This window comes from Vicugna pacos, chromosome 3 (assembly GCF_048564905.1).
Source record: "Vicugna pacos chromosome 3, VicPac4, whole genome shotgun sequence".
NCBI classification, from domain to species: Eukaryota; Metazoa; Chordata; class Mammalia; order Artiodactyla; family Camelidae; genus Vicugna; species Vicugna pacos.
Genome location: NC_132989.1, coordinates 21,256,261 through 21,272,343, shown reverse-complemented (window position 1 = coordinate 21,272,343; position 16,083 = coordinate 21,256,261). Strand labels below are relative to the sequence as shown.

The 16,083-nt window shown below is 38.7% G+C and overlaps 1 protein-coding gene across 1 annotated transcript in view; it reads left to right on the top strand.

The window, feature by feature from the left end:
* Positions 1 to 565: 565 nt before the first annotated feature.
* The window catches only part of NDFIP1 (Nedd4 family interacting protein 1), a 45,920-nt gene continuing 30,402 nt past the window's right edge, over positions 566 to 16,083 (top strand). Inside the window, exon 1 of the mRNA XM_072955857.1 lies at positions 566 to 843. Within this exon, the coding sequence (XP_072811958.1) occupies positions 781 to 843 (63 nt within the window). The 5' untranslated portion in view covers positions 566 to 780. The remainder of the gene's footprint in view (positions 844 to 16,083) is intronic.

The following is a 16,083-nucleotide window of genomic DNA, read 5'->3' as shown; positions in this document are numbered from 1 at the left end:
AAATAGGAGCTGCTATGTTCCAATAAAACTTAAGTTTTGGACACAGAAATTTTAATATCACATACTTTCTATGGCCACTGGCCCAGCTTTGGCCTCTGCCATGTAGTGGACAGACCCTTGATCTAGGAGGATGGCAGACATGAAGGGCATGGATAAGAACCGAGATTCTGCAGCCAGATACCAGGGATCCGATGGCTGCTGTGTAAGACTGTCAACCTCCCTGGGCGCCAACGACCGCTAAGATGGGGCTGCGGCCCCTGTGTCAGGGGTGTGTGATGCGGCTTAGAAGAGAACAGGCAGGGGAAGGTCGGGGTTCGGAACCAGGCGCCCTCCACCAGCATCGCCAGCTCCGCGGTGGCCTGAGAGCCATCAGCTTTGGGAAGAATCAATCCTGGAGGCGAGGCGGGGAGGCGGGGAGGCGGGGAGGCGGGGAGGCGGGGAGGCGGGGAGGCGGGGAGGCGGGGAGGCGGGGAGGCGGGGAGAAGGGGCGGGCCCCACCCCGGGCGGCGGCACCGTGGGGCCAGGCGGGGCGGGGCGGCGGCGCAGCGTCGTCGTCGTCGTCGTCGTCCCCGCCTCCTCCCTAGGGGCCGCGTCGGAGGCTCGGCAGCGGCTGCGCTCACAGCCCGAGGAGAGCGGCTGGCCCGGCGGCGGCGGCGGCGGCGGCGGCCACTGAGACCCACCCGAGGCGCGTCCCCGCCAGCCTCCCGGCGCCCCCAGGCCTCAGCGCCCGCGCCCCTTCAGCTCGCTCGCTCGCCCTCCTTCCCTGCGACCGGCTGCGCCATGGCGTTGGCGTTGGCGGCGCTGGCGGCGGTCGAGCCGGCCTCCGGCAGCCGGTACCAGCAGGTGAGCAGCGCCTGGTGTCTCCCCGGACCCTGGACCCGGTCCCTGCCGTCCCCTCTCGCCGCTTCAGGCCTCCTCTGCGGCCCCGCCTGTGGCCAACTCGGCGCCGCGGCTTGGCAGGCCGCGCTGGGCCTGGGCGGGCCGGCCGGGCCCCGGGCTCGGATTCGAGGCGGCCGCGACCCGGGGCGGGTCTGGCGCGGTGGAAAAACCTCCGCCCCGCAGCGTTTCGCACTTCCCACGGCGGGCGGGTCCCGGGGTCAGAACCCACGACCCTCCCGAGGCTTCGACCTGGGGGCCTTCAGGTTTCCTTTTACCACCGTGGGTTTGATGTCACTGGAAAGAAAAAAAAAAAGGATGAAATGGAAAAGGAAACTATGTGGAGAGGAAAGATTAAAATCGCTGCGACTGCTGCCGACAGCTCTCCGCAGCGAGATGCGATTACTCAGGGTTTCAGAGCCTAGTCTGCTTGTCGAAACCCATCCCCCTCGCCTCCGTTTTAAGACAAAAGTCAAAATGCGACAAGGGACAAGCCCGCAGTTTGCAGTAGATTTTTAAAAGGCTACATTTAACTGGTGATGCCCCTAAAATGTCGAGCTACGTTGAAGACTGCAGGGCGTGTGCCTGAGTGTGTGTTTTTAAATCTTGGAAATGACGTTTAAAGATACTGAATATCGTAGCTGCGGAGGCAGTGTGTGGGGATGATTGGATTATTATCTCCGGCATGATTTTTAAATTGAGGTCCTAGGAAGAAGAGCTGCTTGTTTTACTCGCCTCTGTCTGTAGCCGGGTTTCCCTCGGAAATTAAGAAAAACATTCTGCAGGATTTTTAGAGGTATTTAATCTAACACATCATAATTGTGGGAATTGAGCCAGTGTTGATTGGAACCGCAAATAACGGCTTGCGTTTTGTTTCAAATGCTTTCAATATAATTTGCGTACGAATGGCAGTCGTGCTTTTATGAAATTAAATGGCCTATCATAGATGATCCACAGTTTCATATTTTAGACGTAAGGACAATCAATACGATTAAAACATCTAGATTAACCCTGGTGGGGCCAGTTACTGGGTGGTTTTGCCGTCATCAGCCCTGTGTTGTAATTTCCGCCCTCCTACAGCCCAACTCCCGATATGACTGGTTAAGAATTTAGCTTACTGGTTTCATAAGCACGCCCAAATTGTGGCAATGCAGTCTAGTCCTTAGATCTTTCACAGCCAGGGGTCTGGCACGTTCTTTTTTGTATGACCTTGGCCAAGGCTCATGGTTCCTGCCTACTTTAGTAAAATACAAGTGACAGGTATCAATTATCTGTCATCAAGGTGTTCGCAAATCACACGTACCCCATAGTGTAATTTAATTCATTCTTTTCATCCTGCCTTGGATAAGGCAAACAAGCAGAACGCTATGGCTTTTCTTTGTGCTGCCATCTTCTTGAGCTCTTAGGTAATGCTGATACACTGCTAGAATACAAAAAAATTTGGTGGAGTATCACAATTGCGTATTTCTCAGTGTCGTGTTTAATACTTTAAATATGCAGAATTGAGGTATGTTAGGGACAGACCATCTTTTTTTTTTAATCATTATTTTGAAGAAACCTTCAAAAGAATGAAAAAAAGAATTGATCTTACTAGAAAAATTGCAAAATATGAAAACCAAACCCCACAACAAAAACCTATCACGGATAGATAGCCTAAGTTAATATTTTGGTGTGTATCCTTGTGGACTTATAGCTATATAAATACACAGAAGTATAGGTCAGTATACATGTGTACAGATAAAGAAAGCTAATATTGATTGAGCATTTACTATGTGCCAGTCATGGTACTAAGTGCTTTATATCCATTATTTCACTTAATCCTCATAAAACCCCTTTGAGGCAGGATTGGTACTGTATAGATGACCGAAGTCAAGACTGCCAAGAGGCTCAGTAACTTGCTCAAGGTCACAGCTTCTAAGTAGTGATTACAAGGTTAAAATACACATGTACCTCCTTAAAAACACAGGCTTATGGTCCAAATATAGGCATATACATTAGCAAATATATCCATGTGCTTATGTATTCTCTTACGCATCCATGCATACATATACAGGCACATCTTTGTACACGTGCCCCTGATTATACGTGCACACACTTTGTGCATATATGCACAGGTATGTGTACATACTCACATGTTCTCAAACACATGTGCATCCACTAATTTGCATTATGTGTATTGTGCACATATATGTACAAAGGCACACACTATAGCTACATAATAAGGTGGGTTCATATTTTAATGTCTGCATAGTGGACATTTGTATGGCTGAACCAGAATTTAATCAGTTGCCTATTGTTGGTCTCTAAGGGTGTTTATAATTTTTTTCAGTCACTGAAGTTTCTTTTACGTACATCTACAACTATTTCTTTAGTATAAATTTCGAGGTGTGGAAATGCTTGGTGAGAGGATATACATATTTAAAAGGCTTTTGAATTATGGAATGTTGGTGAATTGTCCAGGCAACTTGATCGGAACATGATACTCTGGTTGTCACAAAAGGCCCTTTTGACTTCTATTTGATCTGGTTAATCAAACTGAGCTGGTCATCTAACAAGGTAAGTGTAATGGAAAACTGTATGATTCATTCATAAATGCAAACAATGCTTTTGCCTTTATGGTCTTTTGATTGATAGAACAATATGTGCAATACAACCTGAATTTTTAGCGTCATGACAGACTACACAGGTAGGCTGGGCTCATAGGTTCCCTGTGGCTTTATTTTTTCTCTCTTTGCATTTTGAAGCTGCGATTTTGTGTCCAAACATTCTGAAGCACTGTTTCAGAAAGGTCTAGGTAGATCCAATCTTGAGAAACCTGTTGTGTGTTGCTTTCTTTGAGGAACATTTATTCCTGTTCATCCATTCTAAGCCCTCTTTGCCTCACTACGGTAGATCTTTGGCTATATCATTAATTTTGCCAAATACTTCTTGAAATGTTTTGAGATATTTGTATTTAAATCCAGTGAAAGTAGGCAAGTATAATATTTGCCATAGAGGCTTAAAAACAGACTGCAGAATGTTTTGCTTTAGATTTGACTCATTGTCTGCTAAAGAAGTTGCCTGTTTGTGGACATCACTAAGAAGTTCATACTATAGTCTGATGACGTTGTAGAGCAACTTTGGGAAAAGGAGGTTTTGATAGATGAGGGAAAGAGTTTCATCTCAAGCAGGCCAAACCATTTTCATGTTAGATGACGTCGCAGTCCTGGAAGAAGGAGCAAATGGTGCCTGTGTGTTTTATTTTTTTAGTATCAAAAGACATTTTAATTATATCATGGAATGCCCCTTAGAATGTTTTATCAAGATTTAAAGGTTTTGGTGTATTTGTGGCCTATATGGCCAATGATCAAAGAAAATTTTTAGAATACTGAGAAGATGGGTAGAATGATTTCTTAGAAAAAATTTTTAGTTGTGGTAAAATATACATGAAGTTCACCTTTAGTAATTTTTTTGTGTGTATGTGGAAATACTGGGGATAGAACCCAGGACCTTGTGCATGCTAAACATGCACTCTCCCACTGAGCTATACCCTAACCCCAATTTTAACTATTTTTAAGTATAAAGTTAGTTCAGTGGTGTTAAGTACAGTCACATTGTTGGGCAGCTTTCACCGCCATTCATTTCTAGAAACTCCATACTCATTAAACAGTAATCTCTATTTCCCCTTTCCCAAGCCCCTGACAGCGATCATTCTACTTTCTGTGAATCTGATTACTGTAAGTGCCTCGTATAAGTACATTCATATAGTATTTGTTCTTTCTGACTGGCTTATTTCACTTAGCATAATGTCCTTAAGGTTCATCCATGTTGTGGCATGTGTCAGAATTTCCTTCCATTTAAGGCTGAATAATATTCCGTTGTATGTGTATACCACATTTTGTTTATCCACTTTTAGCCATTGTGAATAATCCTGCTATGAACATGGATGAACAAGTATCAAATAAGTCCCAGCTTTCAGTTCTTTTGGATATATACCCAGAAGTGGAATTGTTGGTTCATATGGTAATGCTATTTTAAATTTTTTGAGGAACTGCCATACTGTTTTCCATAGTGATGCACCATTTTACATTCCTACCAGCAGGGCACAAGGATTCCAATTTTTTCACATGCTCATCAACACTTGTTATTTTCTGTTTGTGTATGTGTGTGTTTTTGATAAAGCCATCTTAATGGGTGTGAAGTGGCATCTCACTATGGTTTTAGTTTGCATTTCGCTAGTGATCAGTGATTTAGCATCTTTTTGTGTGTTTGTTGGACAACTATATACCATTGGAGAAATGTTTATTCAAATCCTTTGCCAATTTTTTGAATTGGGTTGTTTGCTTTTTTTTGTTAAATTGGAGAAGTAGTTTCTTTTTCTTTTAAATTGAAGTATAGTATAGTTGATTTACAATATTGTGTTAGTTTCAAGTGTACAGCATAGTGTTTCAGTATTTTTGCAGATTAGACTCCATTATAGGATATTACAAGATAATGGGTATAATTTCCTGTATGTGTATATCCTTGTTGCCTATCTTTTATATATAGTAGTTTGTATCTGATAATCTCATACCCCTAGTTTGTCCCTCCCTCCTTTGCTCTCCACTTTGGTAACTACAAGTTTGTTTTTTCTATTTGTGAGTCTGTTTTGTATATGTCTTCATTTATATTATTTTAGATTCTACATATAAGTGATATCATATTGTATCTTTGACTTATTTTACTAAGCATAATGTTCTCTAGGTCCATCCAGTTTGCTATAAATGGCAATATTTCATTCTTTAAGGCCAAGTAATACTCCATGTATACTGCTTTGATCAGTAATCCGGTCATCTGTTGATGGGACTTGGGTTGCTTCTAGGAGTAATATCTTAATATTTATTTACATTTTCAACTTTTTATATGAAAATTTCAAACATATACAAAAATGTACTATAATAAACCTTATGCACCCATCACTCAGCTTCAACAATTATCAACAAATGGCTAATCTTTTTCATTTATACTCCCTACCATTATTTTGGAGCAAATCCTAGAAATTATATCATTTCATCCATAAATATTTTTGTGTATAATTCTAAGAGATATAATAGTATGATATTTTAAGCAGATATTATCCCGTGAGGAATATATCATGAGAGCACATTTATAATATGTTATGAATCAGGATTTGTGAGTATCAAGAGGGGCAAATCTGCAACTGTCCATTGTATTTGACTTACTCTTGGTGAGGTGCTCTAGGAAATCCTGGCATTATCTAAACTGATGCCACCCACTTTTTTGCCTGCGCATAAATTCAAATTACTTTATCTTTGACACCAATTATATTACTCTATATTAAACTAGATTATAAAATAAATCCTACCATGAGAGTGATTTTGTATTTTTGTTAATTAAAAAAAGGAAGACTTGAAGAACTTATTTATTTGTTCTTAGGGCTTTAAAATAATTACTTTGATTTCATAATGACTTATTCTTACATATCTTTGAACAAGTACCACTGTTCAGTGGAACCATATTCTTGTAGTAGTGGATGATGCCCCTTTAGATAAAGCACCTTTTAACTCTTTAATTAGAGGTTAATGCTGAGAAGCAGCTTGATGATCTTCTCTTTATTCCCACGTCATTTTGCCAACATGCCGGACGATTGGTAATATCATGTATTGAATCTGTTGAACTTTACACACTCCAGTTGTAATTGCTTCTTGAGGCTGTTTAGATAGAAGTACAGTGTGTGTTGTTGCCTTCACCAAGTGTAGTAATAAAGCGAGTGTTACCAGACATCACTTAGCACATCCTGCTGTTACAATTAAGCTGACTAATTTTTTTGAATAACAGAATTTTTATTATAATTCTAAATACCAGATCTAAATACTGATCACTCTTAAGATGTTTCTAGTGAAATAATTTTCTTACTGATTAAAGCAATTTCTTTCACATGTATTATATATTTATTCCCTACTGGCAATTTAGTATAATCTTTGACAGTGTTTCTTTTAAATTCATATATTGCAGTAATGTCAGTAGTTAATCAGAGGCTTGAATGTGATTTGATGGCCTTTTCTGGAGATTGGATAGTTTATGAATAGAAATACAAAGTTTAGGAAGTGGCTTCTGTTTAATAACATTTTCATTTTATTTGTCATTCAGTGCTTAAATGTGGCATTTAAATATTAAGCGTTTTGTGTTATAAAATAGTACACGTATACATACATTGGAGTCAGACAGTAACTTTGTAAAGGAAAACTTGATTTCCCTTCCCTTCCAGTCTCTCCTCAGAGGTATAACTGCTTCTCAAATTTGGTTTGCATTCTTCGGGCTTCTTTATTTTCCTTAAAAAAAAAAAAAAGAATGTTAAAAATTTAAAAAGTAAACTTAACTTTCTGTAGCATTTTTAGATTTTCAGGAACATTGATGATAGTAGTTTCTGTATACCCCAGACACAGGTTCCCTTTTAACATCTTATATTAGTATGGTACATTTGTGACTATTAATGAACTAATATTAATATGTTGTTATTAACTAAAGTCTATACTTTATTCAGATTTTCAGTTTTTATCTGTGTCCTTTTTCTGTTCCACCATCCTGTACAGGTTACCACATTACACTTGGTCATTACATCTCCCTAGACTCCTCTGGGCTGTGACAGTTTCTCAGGTTTTCTTTGTTTTTGATGACCTCGTCAGTATGAGGAGTATTGGTGAAGTATTTGTAGAATGTTTCTTAATTGGGATTTGTCAGATGCTTTTCCCATGATTAGACTGGGGTGGTGGGGTTTGGGGAGGAAGACCACAGAGGTAAGGTGCTGTTTTTGTCACATCATACCACGAACGCATACTATCAGCACGGCTTATCACTGTTGATATTGACCTTGATCATCTGGCTGAAGGAGTGTTTGTCAGACCTCTCTACTGTAAAATGACTCTTCCCACCCCTCCACCCCCCTTTCTGTACTGTGCTCTTCGAGAGGAAGTCACTGTGGTCACTAAGCACAATCCACTCTTAAGGATTGGAGAGTTAAGCTCCACCACTACATTGAGAGCAGAGTATCTATGTAAATTATTTGAAATTTTTCTGCATGGGACATTTGTCTCTTCTCCATTAATTTATTTATTCAGTGATACTAGTGTGGACTCATTTATTTTGTTTTTTGGGTTATAAGCTAATACTGCTTTATTTTGTTGCTCAAATTGTTCAGCTTTGGTCGTTGGGATCTCTTTCAATTGGCACTTATATCCGTTTGACAGAACTCCCTCTTTGTGGTTTTTTAAAGCACTTTGGCACCAGTCTCACCATGTGTATTTTTTTGTGCCATCCTAGAATCAGCTGTTTCTCCAAGGAGCCCTGGTTCCTTTTATTGGAGAATAATATTAGAAACCAAGATCTGTGCTTGTTGCTGTTAGTGTGTTACGGCTTCTGGGCCTTCTAGGCTGACAGAGTAAAGCGATGTATGTGTGTATGCATGTCCATAAGCATTTCTATATGTAACCATCTGTATCTGTATTAAACTAACTGACTCTACATGGATCACTCCAGCCTCCTGCTCTCTCTAATCTTTAAACTTCTACTCCAACAGTGAGAAACCGGACTTCTCCAACCTGCCGTCCATTTACTTAATTTAACTTCAGTTTTAATATACATGTCTAGCTGTATCAGAATCGTTAATTCACACCCTTGTGGGAAACAGTTTTACCAACTAGACGACAGGGCATACGTACAGTTTCTTTTACCTTGGTCCTGCAGACTTGACTCATTCCCAGAGTTACTTAGGTTAGCACCTTTTCTTCTCACCTTCTTCAGTGAGCTTGTTTCATAAATTTATAATACAGTTAGATTGTTTCATCACATTCTACATACCATCCTGAGAACCGCTAACCACCTAAGTGTTTTTTTTTAATTTCACATGCATTAAAGTTCACTCTTTGTGCTATAAAGTTCCATAGGTCTTGACAAATGCCTTTTTCTGTTTTTGTTTTTTAAACAGTACTTTTAAAGAAAAGTGGTAAGAGTTATTTCTCTTATTTTCCAAATTTTCTACTAATGATCATGTTTTGCTTTTTTTTTGAAAAAAAATTCCTTAAAATTTCTTTTGTTTGTGAATAATTTCAAACTTACAGAAAGTTGCAAGAATAGCATAAAATAATGCCCATGTCTTATCCAATGCCCTGATGCATCCTAAACAGAAAGGTTTGATTAACAGTAAATATAATCCTATAAAAATTGAAAGCACTGCAGATAAAACCCAAGTCCCCTGAACCACCACAATTCTTTCTCAGTTGAATTCAGTGCTTATTTTGCTGTTTACTTTGTTACTAGATTTTAAAAATTTATTTTGTCCTTGTTAAATTTAGGTGAAATTCTGCAGACTGGGTAATCAGGGATACAGTGTTCTTAGTATTTTGAAGTTTTCATTTTAGGAGCTTTATGGTATTGTATCCATATTTTTCACATATCTGTGTTAAAAAGCAGTTTTTGAAGCTTGTGACATACACTGCAGTATTGGGAAGGCTCACCTTGGGCCCTGTCTAAGTATAGACTTATTCAGGAGAACAAAAAAGGACTGTATCAACACATCGAATCAGTAATATACTGTGTAGCTTCTGCCATGAAGTAAGTAGGTGTTGTATGACTGGGCAAGAACTTTAATTTCCTTCTAGCCTTATTTTCTTTCGTATAATGAAGTAGTTTAGTAGTTAGATTATTTTGACTCCTTCCCGCTTTATGATTGATTGTTTTTGTGTGTAGAAGCTGGTGGCTTTGACCCAAAGAGATAGCATTCTATTGATGATTTAGCAAAGTTCTTTCACGATGAGTAATTATTTTTGAAAGTGGTGTCAGTAAATAAAGATGGATGATTTTATGTCCAGTAGATTTTTTTTAAATTATTCATGATTTAAAAATATAGAGAAATCTTAATAGTATGTTTTAAAAGAATGAGTCACTGATGAGTACAGAGTATTGTTCCATAATTTTGCAGTAGTTAAAACATTCTGTTTGTAGATCTTTTCCTTCTGGTCAACTTCAAACAACCATTGTATATCATGACAAAAAATTAATGATGCTATTAGAAAGCAGGAAACTTAATTGATAATTAAAATTTTTTTCAAATAAACTTTTAAAAAGCAATTTTAGGTTCACAGTAAAATTAAGTCTTTTAAAAGCAAGAAAATATTTAAAAGTTTTCATAGCTTTTTTAAAGAAACTGACTCGATTTCTGGTATTATTACTCACTTTTAGTAGTTTCACTTTCAGAATTCTGGAAAATCTGCTTATGTTATCATAGAAACAGCAAAAGAAGTATGACTTGAGGGCTGTCTGCAGCCTTCGAGGTCTTATACATGATTGCTGTTTGATAGGAGATTCTTTTCAACACTTTGTCCTTGTGAAGTTGAATTGCATTTTCAGATACAATATTTTAGAGGGTACGTACTTAAAATCACTTCTCAGTCATGCAGGTGAGGGTGGACAGCATTAATGCTCTTAAAACACATTGGTCCAGTTTCATCTTAGGTGAGAGAGTTAATGGAGGTGATCACAGTTAAGTGATGTTATGATCTTTACAGCCATCTTGTCACCATTCAGCTCTGGCTAAAATGACTAGCCAATCAAGGGGGAGAAAAGGCAATTTATGCTGGGGATGAAGGTAATAATCAATCATTGGTTTATTACATTAGCATCTACCATTGTTTGGGAGGTTAGGACATTTTTATTTTTTGTGTATCACGTTTAATGTAGTCCAAGTACCATTTTAAGTTTAGGACTTCACATTTTATTGAAAATATTTAAGGGAGAATCTTAATTGTGTTTGAAAGGATCTTGTACCTAGTTAATGCTATAGTTATTTCTGAGAAGTGAACTTTTTTCCCCTGTGAAAAATACAGACAGACTTTCAAATACTACAGTGATATTATGAAAGAATATTTAATGATGAAGGAAAAGTCTACCATGGAGTGAATGCAAAAGGTTGTAAGATTATTTGTATTCACCCAGAAGGCTAGAAGGACATCTGGAAGATGATATTGTAGTGGTTTTATTTTCTTCTTTATATTTCTGCCAGATTTTCTCCTTGTGAACTTAGGAATTTTGTAATCAAGAAAAAAAAGTATTTTTTAGAAGTCCCACTGTGCTGTTTATTATTACAAAAATGTTACTTTTATGCTTGTCTTAGAGTATGTATAGAGTTAAAAATGTCAAGCTACCATTCATCAAAGACTTCATCTTATGAGCCATTTGTAATTTAATTAATAAGACATTTCTGAAGTTCCGACCTGCATGTTTAAACATTAGGGAATGAAAAAGGATGTACCACAGGCCTTCCTAATTAAGTTTACTGAGCGCCTGTAGATTGCTGCTTTGATTGTTCTCTCTCCTTCGTATCTTCCCTTCCTTTTTTTCCTTCTTTCCCTTACTTTTAATACCCAGCACAATTTTACGCATACAGTAAGTATTCACTAAATACCTGTTTAGTGACTTCAGTCCTTTGAGAATGTATTATGATATAATGTTAATTAGATTAAGTCAGAGAACAAGATAGTGGATAAAAGGCATCGTTTTGAGATGGATGAGATCACCCAGTTGCAGAGACTTCTAGGAAGCTACTGAGAAGATACTAGAGCCTGGCTTCGAAGGAAGGGTAAGATACAGATGCGAGAGGCCAGGACTTGGGAGGGGGTGGAGGTCCACTCTCATGATTTGTTGTTTGCCATGGCGAGCTTGTTTCAGTTCCTAGAATATGTCACTCTCTCTGGCCAGGAGGCCTCCTCTCACCCTGTTGCCTCAACCCAGAATGCTCTCTTCTTTCTAGCCTCCACCTCAGTTTAGGTAGTCTGTCCTAAGGGGAATTTGAGTACCTCCCCTCTCCCGCAGTTAGGTTAGTTTCCCCTGAACATGAGAGTCCCCTTTTGTGACACGTTTTGTAATCACATTTTAATGTTTTTAATCTTTGTTTCTTTTTATTTAGTTTTTATATCTTACATATATAGTTTAGGGTCAAATCTTAAAGGCTTATTACCAAAAACAGGATTCTTCTGCTTACTTGCCTGCTCCTTAGCTCTTTTAGCTGTTTCTTTCTACTGTTTTGCTATTATCCTTATAGGTTAAAAAAAAACATTTATCATGTGTGACTTCTTGATTTTTCAGTTTTCAGTTTTTAAAAAATTGACTCACCACTATGGGATATAAGGATGTAGCTTTCTTTTAGCATCCTCCTACAACTGCATATACTCCACTTCCTGACCCTCCATTTTTCTAATATAGTTATATCTATAATGTAATGTAGTTAGATCACTGTTTAGTGTTTACAATAATTGAGAATAATAAAGGCTGTTCACAGCTGATGTATGTTGTATGCTGTGGTTACTTTTCCTTGCCTGGTAGTACCTAATTTTTTCTAAAGTTAACAAATTTTTTTGTTTGTTTGGCTTATTTTCTATATACATATTGTAAATTGCTTATAGTATAGATCCATCCTCAGACTCTAACCTGTTAATCTTAATAGTTTTTTGATACGTTCAAACACATCAGGTATTTTATTGATTTCATTGTTGAGTTAGGAAGTGGGTACGTGCATCTTTCCTTCCTGGCTTTTGACCTGTTCTAGAAGGCTGCTCTCAAGGCCTCCTGTTTAGTTGTCATCCTGGGGAATTTCCTTTCTCAAGTCTTTTTAATTGAAGACTCTTCCCTTGAGTCACATCTTTTTTTTTTTTTTCTTTCTTGGATTATTGTCTCACTTCCACGGAGTACACCCTCCAGTGTCTTTCTGAGAAAGAATACACAGGGGTTAAACTTTTTTTTTTTGAGACTTTGAACATCTAAGACCTTTTTTTTTAATCTTCACCCTTACTTAGACAATTCTGGGTTGGAAACATTTCCCTTCAGAATTTTGAATCCTTTTGCTCCATTGCCTCCTGGGTTCCACTACGAGGAAGACTGAAGTCATTTGTGACGTTTGATTCTTTAGATGTTGCCTACTTTCTCTGTCTCTCTGGAAGCCTTTTAGGAGCTTCTTTTTGTCCCCAGTGTTGTTAAATTTCACTATGTTACACCTTGGTATGGATCTATTTCCATTCTTTGTGCCAGGCACTCAGTGGGCCCTTTCAGTCTAGAAGCTCAGGTCCATCAGTTCTGGGAAATTTTAGAAAGTATTTGTTTGATTTTTGTTTTTCTGTGCTTTTAATTTTTTTTTCCCTTCTCCTTTTGGATCTTGGATCTTTTGTACTGATTCTTAAAAATTTTTTAACCTCTTCTTATATTTTTCATCTCTTTTTCCTCTACTTTCCATGAGATTTTCTTAATTTTATATTCCAACTCTGATGAAATTTTAATATGTTATTTTTAGTTTTCAGAAGCTCTCCAATTGTCCCCTCCTTTTTTTAAAAAAAAAATAGCACACTGTCCTTGTTTTGTGGTTTTAATTTTTTCCTCTTACTTCTCTGAGAATATTGAAAATTTTTTCTTTTCTTTTTAAAGTTTATGCCTCCCTGCGTAGTTGTTTTCTCCATGTTGCATTTATTCTCTGCTTTGCTCTTTTATGACCTTTAAGTCAGAAACTAGAAGCTTTCGTTAGCTCTGTGGTGATCTTTATCTGCTTGGTTGAGAGTACGTGATCAGTGTGCTTGGTGGAGCTTCCTGCCAAGGCTTCTTGCCTGGTAAACCGACTAGGCTGTTTCTCCAAGTGATAGTGTCTTTAGGTCTTTCTTCTTGGGCTGGTCAGTTTCCCCTGAGAATAGGCCTGGCAGCTAGAATTCTGGGAGCTGATTGGCAGAGGAAGACTGGGCAATCTCAAGGGTTAGTACATACATCTCTCATTTAATCACTCTTTTCTAATATGCTGCTCTTTCTCCTAAACTCTGGTGTCTCCAGCCCAGACCTCTCTGCTTCACTCTCTCCAGAGAGTAAACCTCCAGGTTCCTAATGGGGATCCTGGGAGCTGTGTGTGTTTACCTGGGTCTCCAACCTCTCTTTGTGCTTTTAAATCTCATTTCCACTCCTACTTCCACTGGTAACCTGCAACCACCAATTCTTGAGCCTTTGGAGAGTGTAGTGCAAAGACAAGTTGCTTTTCTGTGTTCTGCTTTAGCATTCTGTCTTCTTGGGTCTGCTGTGTAAGTTGTCACCTGTCATCCTGCTTCTAGCTTTCAGGATTTTCTTGCTGCTTCCTCTCTTGTTACTTGCTTTTTATTCTGGGTTTGATTTTTTTTTTTTGCCTCAAAATTAACAAAACTTTAATTAAGGAAATTAGTAATTTGGCATTAACAGATACACACTAATTAGTAAACAAGAACCTACTGTAAAGCACGGAACTATATTCGGTATCTTGTGATAACTTATTAGAGAAGAATCTGAAAAAGAATATATATATGTATAACTAAACCCCTTTGTTGTACACCTGAAACATTGTAAATCAACTATACTTCAGTTAAAGAAAATACTTACAAACAAAAAATTAACAAAACTTTACTAGTATTTACATTTAGAAGGGTTTTGGAAGGAATAAGAGGCAAGTGTGTGTGTTTAATCTTTAACTGGAACATTATAATTGTAATTATTTCTTCCGATTATCTTTTCTTTGCTGAGCTTTAGACTTTCAGCGAGGTCAAAAACACCAGTCACATTCAGACCCCACACCGGTCATGGCCTGATATGTTCTTTGAATAGTGTTTAGTAAATATAGCAATTGCACACTTACATAATGGTACATTCTGTGATGAGGTGAAGGGGAAGATATGAAGTGCTTAATGCTTCTCCCCTTGGCTCTGGTTCTTACAGAAGGGGACCTCATGACCAGGCCTAAGTTAAGGCAGACTCTTGAATACATTACCATTTCCCATCCATAATCTCTGCCTTAGTATGCTCTACCCCAGGCATCATCATCATCATCTAATAATTACAAGCAAGCATAGCCGAGAGAGCTCTGGTAGCTTATGGGACTAGCAGAGCCAAGCAGGCTGCAGTCAGCATGAGTCTGGATTCTTGGCATGTCTGTCACGTTCAGTGTCTGTATATTTGACTTTGCTGTCTTTTTAATGTAGAATATTCCCCCCGTTTTTTTGGATATGCCATTTGGTTGTTTTTAGAAGGGAAAAACTTTAGGAATTACAGTGTGATCAAATGCCAGTTTTCCAGGGGGATGGTGTATCTCAGTGGTAGGGTATGTGCTTAGTGTGCACAAGGTCCTGGGTTCAATCCCCAGTACTTCCCACGAAAAAAAATAAATAAATAAACCTAATTATCTCTCCCCCCCAAATTGTCCTTCATAGGTACTGCAAACATTTATTGAATACCTGTTTGTACCCAATACACTGTGCTGTGCTATATGTTAAATACTAAATGTTAAATGTTTATTTGTAAAGAGAAGAAAGTTGGAGAGGTCTGCTCCTCCTTTGTGTTTCTTACACTTTCGTTACATTTCTTTTTAAAATTGGCAGCTGTGGAACCATAGTGTTGATAGGTGTATTGCATAGGTACCTTATGAAGCATGAAGACAAACACCTGTGAGTATACAACCTGTATCATAGCAGTCTTTTCTGAATCCTTTTTCCCACCATACCCCTTTGCTTTTTAGACCAGTCAGTAAGAGAGAGCTGCTTTTTCCTTCGTCGTTTTGTAAAGCGCTGTTTCTCCTCGGTTCTCCACATGTTGTATGTGCTTCTTGTGCTAAGTAGTGATGGGGAGGCCACCCGCTGTTGGTCACTCATGCAGCCATCATTCACTGTCCCGTCTACAGATAGAGCAGTCATCTACTTGTGGCTCCAAGCCTTGAGTTACGTTTATTTGGTGATTTGTAAAGTAACACAAATACTTTAAGTAAATATAAACTAGTGAGTTAAGGTGGCATTAAGGCTAGCTGCCATGTCTTCAGGTAGGTTTCTGTTAAAACTACACCTCCAGGTCTGCCTTAGTCAACATGTGCTAATGAAGTATCCATAATGTGCCACTCACTGTTGAAGTGTTGGGGTGACTATAGCAGTAAACCATGCAAAGGTCCCAGTCTACAGAGGGCTCATAGTCTGCATTGTTAACCAAGCCAGGGCTCGTGTGCCTGTGGTGCAGAAAGCCAAACTCTTGACAGCAGGTGTTTGCGGCAAAGTAAGGGTTTATTTGCAGGGCGTCAAGCAAGAACGGGCAGCTTATGCTCAAAAGACCCAAACTCCCCATGGCTTTCACGTGAGGGTTTTTAAAGACAAGTTTAAGGGGAGAGGGTCATAGGATGCGTGATTAGCTCCTGGA